The 14,905-nt window shown below is 47.5% G+C and overlaps 1 protein-coding gene across 2 annotated transcripts; it reads left to right on the top strand.

Moving 5' to 3' along the window:
• The first annotated feature begins 218 nt into the window (after window positions 1–218).
• On the top strand, window positions 219–7,654 carry card9 (caspase recruitment domain family, member 9). 2 transcript variants are annotated; one of them, XM_034542602.1, is made up of 14 exons: window positions 219–436; window positions 636–810; window positions 962–1,031; window positions 1,521–1,658; window positions 1,789–1,907; window positions 1,992–2,198; window positions 2,276–2,359; window positions 3,856–4,077; window positions 4,191–4,316; window positions 4,481–4,669; window positions 4,737–4,794; window positions 4,874–5,001; window positions 7,193–7,245; window positions 7,320–7,654. In XM_034542602.1, exons 2-14 carry the CDS (start codon window positions 697–699, stop codon window positions 7,411–7,413), a joined length of 1,602 nt encoding a protein of 533 aa, XP_034398493.1. In that variant the 5' UTR covers window positions 219–436; window positions 636–696; the 3' UTR covers window positions 7,414–7,654. The 2 variants fall into 2 exon arrangements, with proteins under 2 accessions (XP_034398493.1, XP_034398492.1); XM_034542601.1 differs by having other exon boundaries at window positions 222–436; window positions 697–810.
• Window positions 7,655–14,905: the final 7,251 nt, after the last annotated feature.

The following is a 14,905-nucleotide window of genomic DNA, read 5'->3' as shown; positions in this document are numbered from 1 at the left end:
CTGCAGGTTAATTGATCTCTAAATGTCCCATAGGTGTGAATGTGAGAGTGAATGGTTGTATGTCCCTACATGTGCCCTCGATGGACTGGCGGCCTGTCCAGGGTGTCCCCTGCCTTCGCCCTATGTCAGCTGGGATAGGCTCCAGCGCCCCCGCGACCCTAATGAGGATAAGCGGTATTGAAAATGGATGGATGGATTATTATTAATGTTGATCAGGAGAATCTGATCCAGAATCAGACCGGTAAATAACAAGACAACCTGTTGGATATGCAAATGAGGTGTCGATGTGATGTGATTGGTAGATTTAGATAAATGTCAGAGAGGGAGGAGCCAAAAACAGGAAGTGACAGAAACAACTTCTTAAAAAACACAGAAGAAGAGAAAACGACGGAGAGATAGAGAGAGACAGGTCCTGTAGTTTAATCAGACAGTGAAGGTGAGTATACTCTGTGTAGTAGTATGTACTGTGTTTACAAATACTAACAGTCAGTTTGTACTAATACTTAGTATGTGTGTACTAATACTCACTGTATGTGTACAAATACTCAGTGGACTAATACTCACTGTGTGTATTATACTCAGTTTGTGTGTATTATCTGTGTTTATTAATACTTGGTATGTGTGTATTATCTCAGTATGAGTGTGTACTAATACAGAGTGTGTATTAATACTCCGTATGCGTGTACTAATACTCAGATGGAGACGCTGTGTGAGGACGAGCTCTGCTGGCTGCAGCTGGATGATTTCAGGGTGCTTCTCATCAAGAACATCGAACCGTCAAGAATTACTCCGTACCTCCGCCAGTGTCAGGTACTCCTTCTCTTTCTCCTCTTTCTCTCCTCTTCCTTTTTCTCTCCTCTTCCTGGCTTCCTCTCATCCTCTTTCTCTCCTCCTCTTCCTCCACCATCTCCTCCTCCTCTTTGTTGAAAACTGTAGGTATTGATTGGTTGTTTTCCGTCAGGTGGTCAGTGCTGAGGATGAGGAGCAGCTCTTTAACGACCCTGCCCTCGTCATCAGGAGGAGAAAAGTTGGTAAGAAACACGTTGTCATCCAATCAGGTCCTCTTTGAGTCTCCTGGGGTCAGACTCATCCAATCAGGTCCTCTTTGAGTTTCCTGGGGTCAGACTCATCCAATCAGGTCCTCTTTGAGTTTCCTGGGGTCAGACTCATCCAGTCAGGTCCTCTTTAAGTCTCCTGGGGTCAGACTCATCCAATCAGGTCCTCTTTGAGTTTCCTGGGGTCAGACTCATCCAATCAGGTCCTCTTTAAGTCTCCTGGGGTCAGACTCACATAATCCAGTCCTCTATGAGTCTCCTGGGGTCAGACTCATCCAGTCAGGTCCTCTTTAAGTCTCCTGGGGACAGACTCATCCAATCAGGTCCTCCTTCAGTCTCCTGGGGACAGATTCACAGAATCCAGTCCTCTACGAGTCTCCTGGGGTCAGACTCATCCAGGTCACATCCATCACCTGGGTTCTCTGTTTGACACCTGAACTGATCTTTGACCTCTGTCCTCTGCAGGAGCCCTGCTGGACATCTTGCAGAGGACAGGGGTCAAAGGTTACACAGCCTTCCTGGAGAGTCTGGAGCTGGATTATCCTCAACTTTACAGCCGGATCACCGGGAAGGAACCCAATAAGACCTTCAGCATCCTCATCGGTCTGTTGACCTGTCTGTCTGTTTACCTATCTGAATGTATGTCTGTCTGTTCACCTGTCTGAATGACTACCTGTCTGACTGTTTACCTATCTGAATGTCTGTCTGACTGACTACCCGTTTCCCTCTGCAGACACCGCAGGTGAGTCCGGTCTGACTCAGTTCTTGATGTCGGAGCTCAGCCGCCTGCAGAGGGCACTGCAGGAAGAGAGGAGGCGTCGCCAGCAGGCCTGCTCCGTTGCCAAGGAACAGGTAGGCTGGTTACTAAGGAGGTGTGAGACAGGTAGACCTCGGGATCCCGTGCCGACAAGTGATGTGCTGCTTCACCTGCCTCAGGAGGCGTGGTCTCGGCAGCAGCAGCTGAAGGACCGCGAGCTGAGGAAGCTGACTGAGCGAGTGCAGAAGGTCCGTGAGGAGCGTGAGCAGCTGAGCGAGGAGGTGAAGCAGCTCCGGAATCACAACTACAGTCTGATGGCCGACGTCAACACGCTAGGCCAAGAGAAGAGCAGCGCCCTGCTGGCCAACCGGGACCTGCAAATAGAGGTCAGCTGACAACCCCCATTGACCACGACACAGAGCTGCAAACAAATCTGACCTCTGACCTCAGTGTGTGTGTGCAGGTAGAACACCTGAAACACACCGTGCAGCGAGCTGAGAGTCAGACCCGACTGCTGAGAAGACGAACACTGAAACCACTCCAGGAGGTAGACACACTTCAACTGATTTCACTACTGACACTTCTGCTGCTTTCACTACTGACACTTCTACTGACACTTCTGCTGCTTTCACCACTGACACTTCAACTGCTTTCACTACTGACACTTCTACTGACACTTCTGCTGCTTTCACTACTGACACTTCAACTGATTTCACTACTGACACTTCTGCTGCTTTCACTACTGACACTTCTGCTGCTTTCACCACTGACACTTCAACTGCTTTCACTACTGACACTTCTACTGACACTTCTGCTGCTTTCACCACTGACACTTCAACTGCTTTCACTACTGACACTTCTACTGACACTTCTACTGCTTTCACTACTGACACTTCTACTGACACTTCTACTGACACTTCTACTGCTTTCACTACTGACACTTCAACTGCTTTCACTACTGACACTTTTACTGCCACTTCTGCTGCTTTCACCACTGACACTTCAACTGCTTTCACTACTGACACTTCTACTGACACTTCTACTGCTTTCACCACACACTTCTACTGACACTTCAACTGCTTTCACTACTGACACTTCTACTGACACTTCTACTGCTTTCACTACTGACACTTCAACTGCTTTCACCACTGACACTTCAACTGACACTTCTACTGCTTTCACTACTGACACTTCAACTGACACTTCTACTGACACTTCTACTGCTTTCACCACTGACACTTCTACTGACACTTCTACTGACACTTCAACTGCTTTCACTACTGACACTTCTACTGACACTTCTACTGACACTTCTACTGCTTTCACTACTGACACTTCAACTGACACTTCTACTGCTTACACTACTGCCACTTCTGCTGCTTTCACCACTGACACTTCAACTGCTTTCACTACTGACACTTCTACTGACACTTCTACTGCTTTCACTACTGCCACTTCTGCTGCTTTCACCACTGACACTTCAACTGCTTTCACTACTGACACTTCTACTGACACTTCTACTGCTTTCACTACTGACACTTCTACTGACACTTCAACTGCTTTCACCACTGACACTTCTACTGACACTTCAACTGCTTTCACTACTGACACTTCAACTGACACTTCTACTGACACTTCAACTGCTTTCACCACTGACACTTCTACTGACACTTCTACTGCTTTCACTACTGACACTTCTACTGACACTTCTACTGACACTTCAACTGCTTTCACCACTGACACTTCTACTGACACTTCAACTGCTTTCACTACTGACACTTCTACTGCTTTCACTACTGATGCTTCTACTGACACTTCTACTGCTTTCACTACTGATGCTTCTACTGATACGTCTACTGCTTTCACTACTGACACTTCAACTGCTTTCACCACTGACACTTCAACTGACACTTCTACTGCTTTCACTACTGATGCTTCTACTGATACTTAGGGTTAGAATCAGTAGTGTAACTGGCGTGTTCTTCTAAATTTATGAGGACCAACACTGGTGTCAGATGAACATTTTAAAATGTGTGTTTTCAGAGCAGCAGTCTGGCTCCGCCCACAGAGACCTTCTTCCACCCAAACAGAATGGAGCTGAACGAGGAAAAGCAGGAGGAGAAAATAGAGGAGAATCAGGAAGAGAAAAAAGAGGAGAAGGAGGCGCAGGAGAAGGAGGGTTCAGCTCCTCTTCAGCTGAACCTCATCACTACGGTGTTAAGGTTAAGGAGACAGACCCACAGAGCAGAGGAGCAGAGAGACAAGGTGAGGAGGAGGAGAAGAAGGAGAGACTAATTACAGTATACAAAAGATGACAGGAATAATAAGTCACAGGATTTCGTCACAAAGCTGAAATAAAAACATGTTCATGTTTCCAGAGTCTGGAGGAGAAGGAGGAGCAGGAGCTGCTGTCTGCTCAGCTGAAGGGAGACGTCAGGATGTACCGTCAACAAAACAAACAAACCCTCAGACAGCTGGAGGAGGTGATCAGAGAGAGGGACAAGGTGAGGAGGAGGAGGAGGAGAGGAAGAGAGGAGGAAGAGTGGAGGAAGAGGAGGATGAAGAAGAAGACGATGAAGAGGAGGAGGAAGACAAAGAGGAGGAGGAGGAAGATAAGGAAGAGGAGAGGGAGGAGGAGGGTGTCATGAACCTCTGTTTGGTGTTTCAGGTGCTGTCGTCGTGGACGCAGCAGCAGGAGGAGGTGCGGCTGCTCCTGCTGGAGAAGGACCAGTACAGGGAGCAGGTCAGACAGCTCACAGAACAATTTGACAGACAGGAGCTCCTCCTGCTGAGGTCACAGGGGGAGGTGCTACAGCTTAAGACACGCCTCCGCAGACTCAGATGCAACACTCACCAGGTGAGTAGTAGAATGAGGAGGTGATGATGTAATGATGATGTAATGATGAATGCTCTGTCCCGCTTAGTGTGAGAGGAGTGTGAGCAGCGAGGAAGAGGAGGAGCCCACAGAGATCACTGCTAAAGGTGAGTCATGTGATCTGCTGTTGCTTGACACCAGGTCCTGTGTCACGTGACCTGGTGTCAAGTGACCCTGTGTGATCAGGTAGCAGTGAGAAGGTGCGAAGTGGGACCTCTGGGGAGAACGAGGAGGTGTCAGCGCTGCAGCAACTGGACTTTCCTGTAGGAGGAGCCACAGAGTCTGATCACAGGCCCAGCACTGCTGCATCATGGGTAATTTACCTGAGGCATCTCTTTTTCTCACTGTAATCACACCAGAAACTGATTAATAATAAAACCTGAACCATCCCTAACTATAGACCTGAACCAGCCCTAACTATAGACCTGAACCAGCTCTAACTATAGACCTGAACCAGCCCTAACTATAGACCTGAACCAGCCCTAACTATAGACCTGAACCAGCCCTCACTATAAACCCGAACCATCCCTAACTATAGACCTGAACCAGCCCTAACTATAGACCTGAACCAGCCCTAACTATAAAACCGAACCAGCCCTAACTATAGACCTGAACCAGTACTAACTATAAACCCGAACCATCCCTAACTATAGACCTGAACCAGCCCTAACTATAGACCTGAACCAGCTCTAACTATAGACCTGAACCAGCTCTAACTATAGACCTGAACCAGCCCTAACTATAGACCTGAACCAGCCCTCACTATAGACCTGAACCAGCCCTAACAATAGACCTAATCCAGCCCTCACTATAAACCCGAACCATCCCTAACTATAGACCTCAACCAGCTCTAACTATAGACCTGAACCAGCCCTAACAATAGACCTAATCCAGCCCTCACTATAAACCCGAACCATCCCTAACTATAGACCTGAACCAGCTCTAACTATAGACCTGAACCAGCCCTAACTATAGACCTGAACCAGCTCTAACTATAAACCTGAACCAGTCCTAACTATAGACCTGAACCAGCTCTAACTATAGACCTGAACCAGCTCTAACTATAGACCTGAACCAGCCCTAACTATAGACCTGAACCAGCTCTAACTATAGACCTGAACCAGCTCTAACTATAGACCTGAACCAGCTCTAACTATAGACCTGAACCAGCCCTAACTATAGACCTGAACCAGCTCTAACTATAAACCCGAACCATCCCTAACTATAGACCTGAACCAGCTCTAACTATAAACCTGAACCAGTCCTAACTATAAACCCGAACCATCCCTAACTATAGACCTGAACCAGCTCTAACTATAAACCCGAACCATCCCTAACTATAGACCTGAACCAGCCCTAACTATAGACCTGAAACAGCCCTAACTATAGACCTGAACCAGTCCTAACTATAGACCTGAACCAGCTCTAACTATAGACCTGAACCAGCCCTAACTATAGACCTGAACCAGCTCTAACTATAAACCTGAACCAGTCCTAACTATAAACCCGAACCATCCCTAACTATAGACCTGAACCAGCCCTAACTATAGACCTGAAACAGCCCTAACTATAGACCTGAACCAGTCCTAACTATAGACCTGAACCAGTCCTAACTATAGACCTGAACCAGCTCTAACTATAAACCTGAACCAGCTCTAACTATAGACCTGAACCAGCCCTAACTATAGACCTGAACCAGCTCTAACTATAAACCTGAACCAGTCCTAACTATAGACCTGAACCAGCTCTAACTATAAACCTGAACCAGCTCTAACTATAGACCTGAACCAGTCCTAACTATAGACCTGAACCAGCTCTAACTATAAACCTGAACCAGCTCTAACTATAAACCTGAACCAGCTCTAACTATAGACCTGAACCAGTCCTAACTATAGACCTGAACCAGTCCTAACTATAGACCTGAACCAGCTCTAACTATAGACCTGAACCAGCTCTAACTATAAACCTGAACCAGTCCTAACTATAAACCCGAACCATCCCTAACTATAGACCTGAACCAGCCCTAACTATAGACCTGAAACAGCCCTAACTATAGACCTGAACCAGTCCTAACTATAGACCTGAACCAGTCCTAACTATAGACCTGAACCAGTCCTAACTATAGACCTGAACCAGCTCTAACTATAAACCTGAACCAGCTCTAACTATAGACCTGAACCAGCCCTAACTATAGACCTGAACCAGCTCTAACTATAAACCTGAACCAGTCCTAACTATAGACCTGAACCAGCTCTAACTATAGACCTGAACCAGTCCTAACTATAGACCTGAACCAGTCTTAACTATAGACCTGAACCAGTCTTAACTATAGACCTGAACCAGCTCTAACTATAGACCTGAACCAGCTCTAACTATAGACCTGAACCAGTCCTAACTATAGACCTGAACCAGTCTTAACTATAGACCTGAACCAGTCTTAACTATAGACCTGAACCAGCTCTAACTATAGACCTGAACCAGGGTTATCTGTCTGTCTGTTTGCAGGACGAGGAGACAGACGGCTGTCTCTCCTCCAGAAGGCCCTTCTTCTATCGCAGGTATCAGCTGGTTTCTCTTAAACTTTTTATGAAACTATTTCTGCAGTCTGAGCTTCTTGTTTCCATGACAACAGGAAGCTAGCCCTCAGGTCAAAGGTTGTCTGCAAGGAGTACACAGCCGGTAACCATGACGACAGCAGTGGCAGTGAAGTCATCGACTCCGATTGAAGACGAGCGTCTTTCAAAATAAGAGTCTCAAATGTTCATATTCATCAAAGAGGTGGATTTCACTATTTTGTTCTTTGAAGTCGACTTTTCACTGAGAACATAAAACCGCATGAAAAGTTATATAATAATAATAGAAGTAGAAAATACACTGTTTCTCACTCATCAGTAATTCTTTTGACAAATTATTCAAAATGTAGATGTTGTTTTCTCTTTTTTTGCTAATAAAAAAGATCAACCAGAAGTATTTTCTATGTTTTTCATTTCAAACATTTCATCTGTTCATGTCTTTCTTCAAAAGATCTTTTATTTTTTAGCAATTAAATATAATATATACAATAAATCAAATGTAAGAATGTAGAAAAACATGAACTCTGATGAATAAACAAAATTAAAAAAACTAAACCAAACCGCTGACCCTTGTCTTGTGTTATAATAGTTTATATTATGGTCTGTCTCAGTGACTCTTTATCTCAGTTTGTTTCATTGGCTACTTCCTGTCTTTGACCTGTATCTTGCGACCCTGTGGGGGTCACGACCCTCAGTTCGGGTCCTCCTGGTCCAAACATTTCGTCTGATTAAAGACTTTAAACACGTTCTATGGTTTCAAAGTGTAGTTTTTATATTTACGATTTTCTCTCCGGACCATGAACGTCGCATCGCGTTCTGCGCGCTCGGTGCCATGGCGACACAAAGACGCGCCTACTGGATACGTTAACCGAAGATTTAACGGACTCCTCCAGGACCAGAACCTCCTCCAGGACCAGGACCTCCTCCAGGACCAGGACCTCCTCCAGGACCAGGACCCCGGCGTGTGTGAGCGCAGAGCGGCAGCGAGCAGGAAGGTCTACCGGCAGCTGTTTGATGCTCAGGTGGGTTTAGAAGCTCTTTGATCTTTGATTACCTGTCTGTCCGTTTACACTGTTACTGGTTAGTGTTACTGGTTAGTGTTACTGGTCAGTGTTACTGGTTAGTGTTACTGGTTAGTGTTACTGGTCAGTGTTACTGGTTAGTGTTACTGGTTAGTGTTACTGGTCAGTGTTACTGGTCAGTGTTACTGGTTACTGTTACTGGTTAGTGTTACTGGTCAGTGTTACTGGTTAGTGTTACTGGTTAGTGTTACTGGTCAGTGTTACTGGTTAGTGTTACTGGTTAGTGTTACTGGTCAGTGTTACTGGTTAGTGTTACTGGTCAGTGTTACTGGTTAGTGTTACTGGTTAGTGTTACTGGTCAGTGTTACTGGTTAGTGTTACTGGTCAGTGTTACTGGTTAGTGTTACTGGTTACTGTTACTGGTTAGTGTTACTGGTTACTGTTACTGGTCAGTGTTACTGGTCAGTGTTACTGGTCAGTGTTACTGGTTAGTGTTACTGGTTACTGTTACTGGTTAGTGTTACTGGTCAGTGTTACTGGTTACTGTTACTGGTCAGTGTTACTGGTTACTGTTACTGGTCAGTGTTACTGGTCAGTGTTACTGTTACTGGTTAGTGTTACTGGTCAGTGTTACTGGTTAGTGTTACTGGTTAGTGTTACTGGTTACTGTTACTGGTCAGTGTTACTGGTTAGTGTTACTGGTTAGTGTTACTGGTTACTGTTACTGGTCAGTGTTACTGGTTAGTGTTACTGGTCAGTGTTACTGGTTACTGTTACTGGTCAGTGTTACTGGTCAGTGTTACTGGTTAGTGTTACTGGTTAGTGTTACTGGTCAGTGTTACTGGTTACTGTTACTGGTTAGTGTTACTGGTTAGTGTTACTGGTCAGTGTTACTGGTCAGTGTTACTGGTTAGTGTTACTGGTTAGTGTTACTGGTCAGTGTTACTGGTTACTGTTACTGGTCAGTGTTACTGGTCAGTGTTACTGGTTACTGTTACTGGTTAGTGTTACTGGTCAGTGTTACTGGTTAGTGTTACTGGTTAGTGTTACTGGTTAGTGTTACTGGTTACTGTTACTGGTCAGTGTTACTGGTTAGTGTTACTGGTTACTGTTACTGGTCAGTGTTACTGGTTAGTGTTACTGGTCAGTGTTACTGGTTACTGTTACTGGTCAGTGTTACTGGTTAGTGTTACTGGTCAGTGTTACTGGTTACTGTTACTGGTTAGTGTTACTGGTCAGTGTTACTGGTTAGTGTTACTGGTTAGTGTTACTGGTCAGTGTTACTGGTTACTGTTACTGGTCAGTGTTACTGGTCAGTGTTACTGGTTACTGTTACTGGTTAGTGTTACTGGTTAGTGTTACTGATTAGTGTTACTGGTTAGTGTTACTGGTTAGTTTTACTGCTCATTGTTACTGGTCAGTGCTACTGGTCACTGTACTGGTCAGTGCTACTGGTCACTATACTGGTCAGTGCTACTGGTCACTGTAAAGGTCACAGTTCTGGTCACTGTTACTGGTCAGTTTTACTGCTCATTGTTACTGGTAAGTGCTACTGGTCACTGTTACTGTTCACTGTTACTGGTCAGTGCTACTGGTCAGTGTTACTGTTCACTATTACTGGTCAGTGCTACTGGTCACTGTAAAGGTCACAGTTCTGGTCACTATTACTGGTCAGTGCTACTGGTCACTGTAAAGGTCACAGTTCTGGTCACTGTTACTGGTCAGTGCTACTGGTCACTGTTACTGGTCAGTGCTACTAAAGTTTGTGTCTGTTTACATGTTTTATAGGTTTACCTTTCCAGATCTCTGATGGCTGGACACGGAGACACATGGACAGACTGTCTGTCTGCTGAGGATAGTAACACACACTGCAGTACAACAAGCAGGTAGACAGACAGTTGGACAGATACTCCATACCGCGTAACATCACGTCTTTGAGTGCCATGTTTAACATGTCTCTCAGGTTGTTGTGTTCTCTCTCCAGCAGGAGGCAGCTGCAGGTGGATAATGATGATAACGATGTCTGCAAACTTCCTGACTCTGTGGGTTCGTATTGTAAAATTGTATTTATAATCAAATATATAAATATTAATTTAGAAACGTTGTCAGGCCCAGTGGCAACAGACTTATATTTCATAAATGTCATAAACATTCAAAAAGATGCCTTGATGTTCATGACAAATGTATTGTTAGCCAGATTTCATATCCATGGAAGAGAGGGAAGTCTAAATATGTATCATAGCTTGTTTTAACACACTTTACATCATGTCATTGAACACATCAAGGTAGATAGAATACACATCTGTTTCACAAGGTCATTGATTGTTGAGTGATATTTTATGTTCAGTTAAGTGTAGTTCCACCTGTCTGTCTGTCGGTCTCTCAGTAGTCAATCATCAGAGGTCTGACATCATCGAACGACTGACGGAGGACAAAAGAAAAAAACACAAACAAGCTCTAGAACATCTTGGAACAGAGCTAACACACCTCACGCAGGTAGTATACACACTGATATACTACAATATAATACACTTGAGGTAGTATAATTTAATTCAATTCAGTTTATTTTGTATAGCCAAAAATCACAAACTCCCATCAGAGGGCTTTACAATCTGTAAACATACGACATCCCTGACCTTTGACCTCACATCGGATCAGGAAAAACTCCTCAAAAATAACCTTTCACAGGGAAAAAAGGGAAGGAACCTTCAGGAGAGCAACAGAGGAGGATCCCTCACCCCGGATGGACAGATGTAATAGATGTCATGTGACCAGATGAACAGAGTTACAGAGTTACATAAACACATTACATGAATATGACAATGTATGAATGGAACTCCAATCCATGAAACAGAAGGAGGTAGAGAGGAGGGGGGGCGGGGCATCAGCAGGGCCAATGGGAGGCCGGCTCACCAGCATCAGACACCTCCAGGTCCAATGGACCCTATGAGACGTGAAGTCACAACGACTCCGGGGAGGAAGCAGAGTTAATAAGGTGCAATGGAGAGATGTAAATTCATCCATAAGGAGAGAGAGAAGAGGAGATAGGTGCTCAGTGTATCCTAAAACATCCCCCAGCAGCCTATAGGCCTATAGCAGCATATCAAGGGGCTGGACCAGGGCAAACCTGATTCAGCCCTAACTATAAGCACTATTAAAGAGGAAAGTCTTAAGTCTGTTCTTGAATGAGGTGACTGTGTCTGCCTCCAGGACTGAAAGTGGAAGCTGGTTCCATAAAAGAGGAGCTTGATAACTGAAGGCTCTGGCTCCCATCATACTTTTTAGGACTCTGAGAACCCCGCATTTAGTGAGCGCAGCTCTCTAGTGGGGCAATATGGTACTACAAGCTCCTTAAGATATGAAGGTGCATCACCAATCAAGGCTTTGTAGGTGAGGAGAAGAATTTTAAATGTGATTCTTGATTTTACAGGGAGTCAGTGCAGAGCAGCTAATGCAGGAGTAATGTGATCTCTTTTCTTAGTTTTTGTAAGTACACGAGCTGCAGCATTCTGGATCAACTGGAGGGACTTAAGAGACTTATTAGAGCAGCCTGATAATAAGGAGTTGCAGTAATCTAGTCTGGAAGTAACAAACGCGTGAACCAGCTTTTCTGCATCTTTTTGGGACAAGATGTGCCTGATTTTTGAAATGTTACGTAGATGAAAAAATGCAGTCCTTGAGATTTGCTTAACGTGGGAGTTAAAGGACAAGTCTCAGTCAAAGATAACTAGAGATTCTTTACAGTGGTGTTGGATGCCAGGGCAATGCCATCTACAGAAACCACATCACCAGATAATTGATCTCTGAGGTGTTCAGGGCCCAGTAAAATAACTTCAGTTTTGTCTGAGTTTAACATCAGGAAGTTGCAGGTCATCCATGTTTTTATGACTTTAAGACATTCTTGAATTTTAGCGAGCTGGTTGGTTTCCTCTGGTTTGATCGATAGATTAATGACAATGTTGCCCAACGGAAGCATCCATCCATCCATCCATTATCACCTCTTATCCGGGGTCGGGTCGCGGTGGCAGCAGGTTCAGCAGGCCGACCCAGGCTTCCCTCTCACCCGCAACACTTTCCAGCTCATTCTGGGGGATCCCGAGGCGTTCCAAGGCCAGCAGGGAGATATAATCCCTCCAGCGTGTCCTCGGACTTCGCCGGGGCCTCCTACCAGTTGGACGTGCCCGGAAAACCTCTAATGGGAGGCGTCCAGGAGGCATCCTGACTAGATGCCCGAACCACCTCTGCTGACTCCTTTCGACACGAAGGAGCAGCGACTCGACTCCAAGCTCCCCCCTGATGTCCGAGCTCCTTACCCTATCTCTAAGGCTGAGCCCGGCCACCCTACGGAGGAAGCTCATTTCGGCCGCTTGTATCCGAGATCTCGTTCTTTCGGTCACAACCCAGAGTTCGTGACCATAGGTGAGGGTTGGAACGTAGACCAACCAGTAAATGGAGAGCTTCGTCTTCCGGCTCAGCTCCCTCTTCACCAAAACGGACCGGTACAGCACCTGTTTTACTGCTGCAGCCGCACCGATCAGCCTGTCGATCTCCCGCTCCACCTTACCCTCACTCGTGACACCGAGATACTTGAACTCCTTCGCTTGGGGTAGGCAGTTTGCCCCCACCTGGAGGGAGCAATCCGCCGGTTTCCGGCAGAGCACCATGGCCTCAGATTTGGAGGTGCTAACTCTCATCCCTGCCTCTTCGCACTCGGCTGCAAATTGCCCCAGTGAATGCTGGAGGTCACGGTCCGAGGAGGCAAACCGGACCACATCATCCGCGAACAGCAGAGCGGTGATCCCGAGACTCCCGAACCAGATCCTCTCCGCCCCCTGGCTGCGCCTAGATATCCTGTCCATGATGGTCACGAACAGGATCGGTGATAAAGGGCAGCCCTGGCGGAGGCCAACACCCACCGGGAACGTGTCTGACTTACTACCGAGGATACGAACACAGCTCCTACTGCAGGCGTACGGAGACCGGATGGCCCGTGCCAACGGGTCCGGCACCCCATACTCCCGCAGCACCCCCCACAAAAACCCTCGAGGGACCCGGTCGAAAGCCTTCTCCAGGTCTACAAAGCACATGTAAACTGGTTGGGCAAACTCCCAGGACCCCTCCAGTAATCTTGCGAGGGTAAAGAGCTGGTCCACTGTTCCACGACCGGGACGGAATCCGCACTCTTCGTCTTGAATCCGAGGTTCGACAAGCGGTCGGAGCCTCCTCTCCAGCACCCTGGCATAAGCTTTTCCCGGGAGGCTGAGCAGTGTGATACCACGATAGTTCGAGCACACTTTCCGGTCCCCCGTCTTGAAGATGGGAACCACCACCCCGGTCTGCCAGTCCATGGGCACTGTTCCCGACCCCCATGCAACACTGAAAAGGCGTGTCAACCAAGACAGCCCAACAATGTCCAGCGCTTTCAGCATCTCAGGGCGGATCTCATCCACCCCTGGCGCCTTGCCACCAAGGAGCTTTTTGACTACCTTAGCGACCTCTGCCAGGGATATGGGTGAAACCACCCCAAAGTCTTCCGGCGCTGCCCCCTCTCCGGGGGACATGTTGGCCGGGTTTAGGAGTTCCTCAAAGTGCTCTTTCCACCGCCCGACAATGTCCCCAGTCCGGGCGGACTGCAGTTCAGCAGTTTCCCCCCCCTGTTGAGAACAGCCTGGGGTAGACCCTGCTTTCCCTTCCTGAGCCGTCGGATGGTTTGCCAGAATTTCCTTGAGGCCAACCGAAAGTCCTTCTCCATGGCCTCCCTGAACTCCTCCCATGCTCGAGTTTTAGCGTCCGCGACCATCGCAGCTGCAGCCCTTCTGGCCCGCCGGTACCCGTCAGCTGCTTCCGGAGACCCCTGGGCCAGCCAGGCCCGAAAGGCCTCCTTCTTCAGTTTGACGGCTTCCCACAGAAGTCCAACAACAAAACACCATTCTGGTTCAGATCGGGCAAGCCGTTCCTCCCAATCACGCACCGCCAGGTTTCTCTGTCATTGCCCACGTGAGCGTTGAAGTCTCCCAGGAGAACTATGGAGTCGGCAGGCGGCGCCCTTTCCAGGACCCCTCCCACCGACTCCAAGAAGTCTGGATACTCCGAAATGCTGTTCGGTGCATAAGCACAAACAACAGTCAGAGCCTTACTCCCCGCAACCCGTAGGCGCAGGGAGGCGACCCTCTCGTTCCCCGGGGAAAACTCCAACACAGCGGCGCTCAGCCGGGGGCTCGTGAGTATCCCCACTCCCGCCCGGCGCCTCTCACCCTGGGCAACTCCAGAAAAGGACAAAGTCCAACCCTTCTCCAGGAGCTTGGTTCCAGAGCCCATGCTGTGCGTGGAGGTGAGCCCAACTATATCTAGCTGGTACCGCTCCACCTCCTGCACCAGCTCCGGCTCTTTCCCCGCTAGTGAGGTGACGTTCCACGTCCCTAGAGCTAGTCTATGCTGCCGGCGATCGGCCCGCCCAGGTCTCCCGCCTGGCCCGCCGCCCGGTCTACATAGCACCTGACCCCGATAATTCTCCCTGCGGGTGGTAGGTCCACAGGGTGACTGCTTCTCCACGGTGTTTTTTCGGGCTGAGCCCGACCGGGCCCCATGGGCGAAAGCCCGGGCACCAGACGCTCGCTGACGAG

Source organism: Cyclopterus lumpus, chromosome 9 (assembly GCF_009769545.1).
Source record: "Cyclopterus lumpus isolate fCycLum1 chromosome 9, fCycLum1.pri, whole genome shotgun sequence".
Classification (NCBI taxonomy): domain Eukaryota; kingdom Metazoa; phylum Chordata; class Actinopteri; order Perciformes; family Cyclopteridae; genus Cyclopterus; species Cyclopterus lumpus.
The sequence above is the reverse complement of the archived record's forward strand: the minus strand, read 5'-3'. Positions and strand labels throughout refer to the sequence as shown.

Coding starts and splice junctions, on each gene's coding strand:
- card9 (XM_034542602.1), top strand. CDS start 697: ATGGAGACGCTGTGTGAGGACGAGCTCTGCTGGCTGCAGCTGGATGAT. Junction 1,032..1,520: donor CATCAGGAGGAGAAAAGTTG/GTAAGAAACACG, acceptor TGTCCTCTGCAG/GAGCCCTGCTGGACATCTTG. Junction 2,199..2,275: donor ACCGGGACCTGCAAATAGAG/GTCAGCTGACAA, acceptor GTGTGTGTGCAG/GTAGAACACCTGAAACACAC.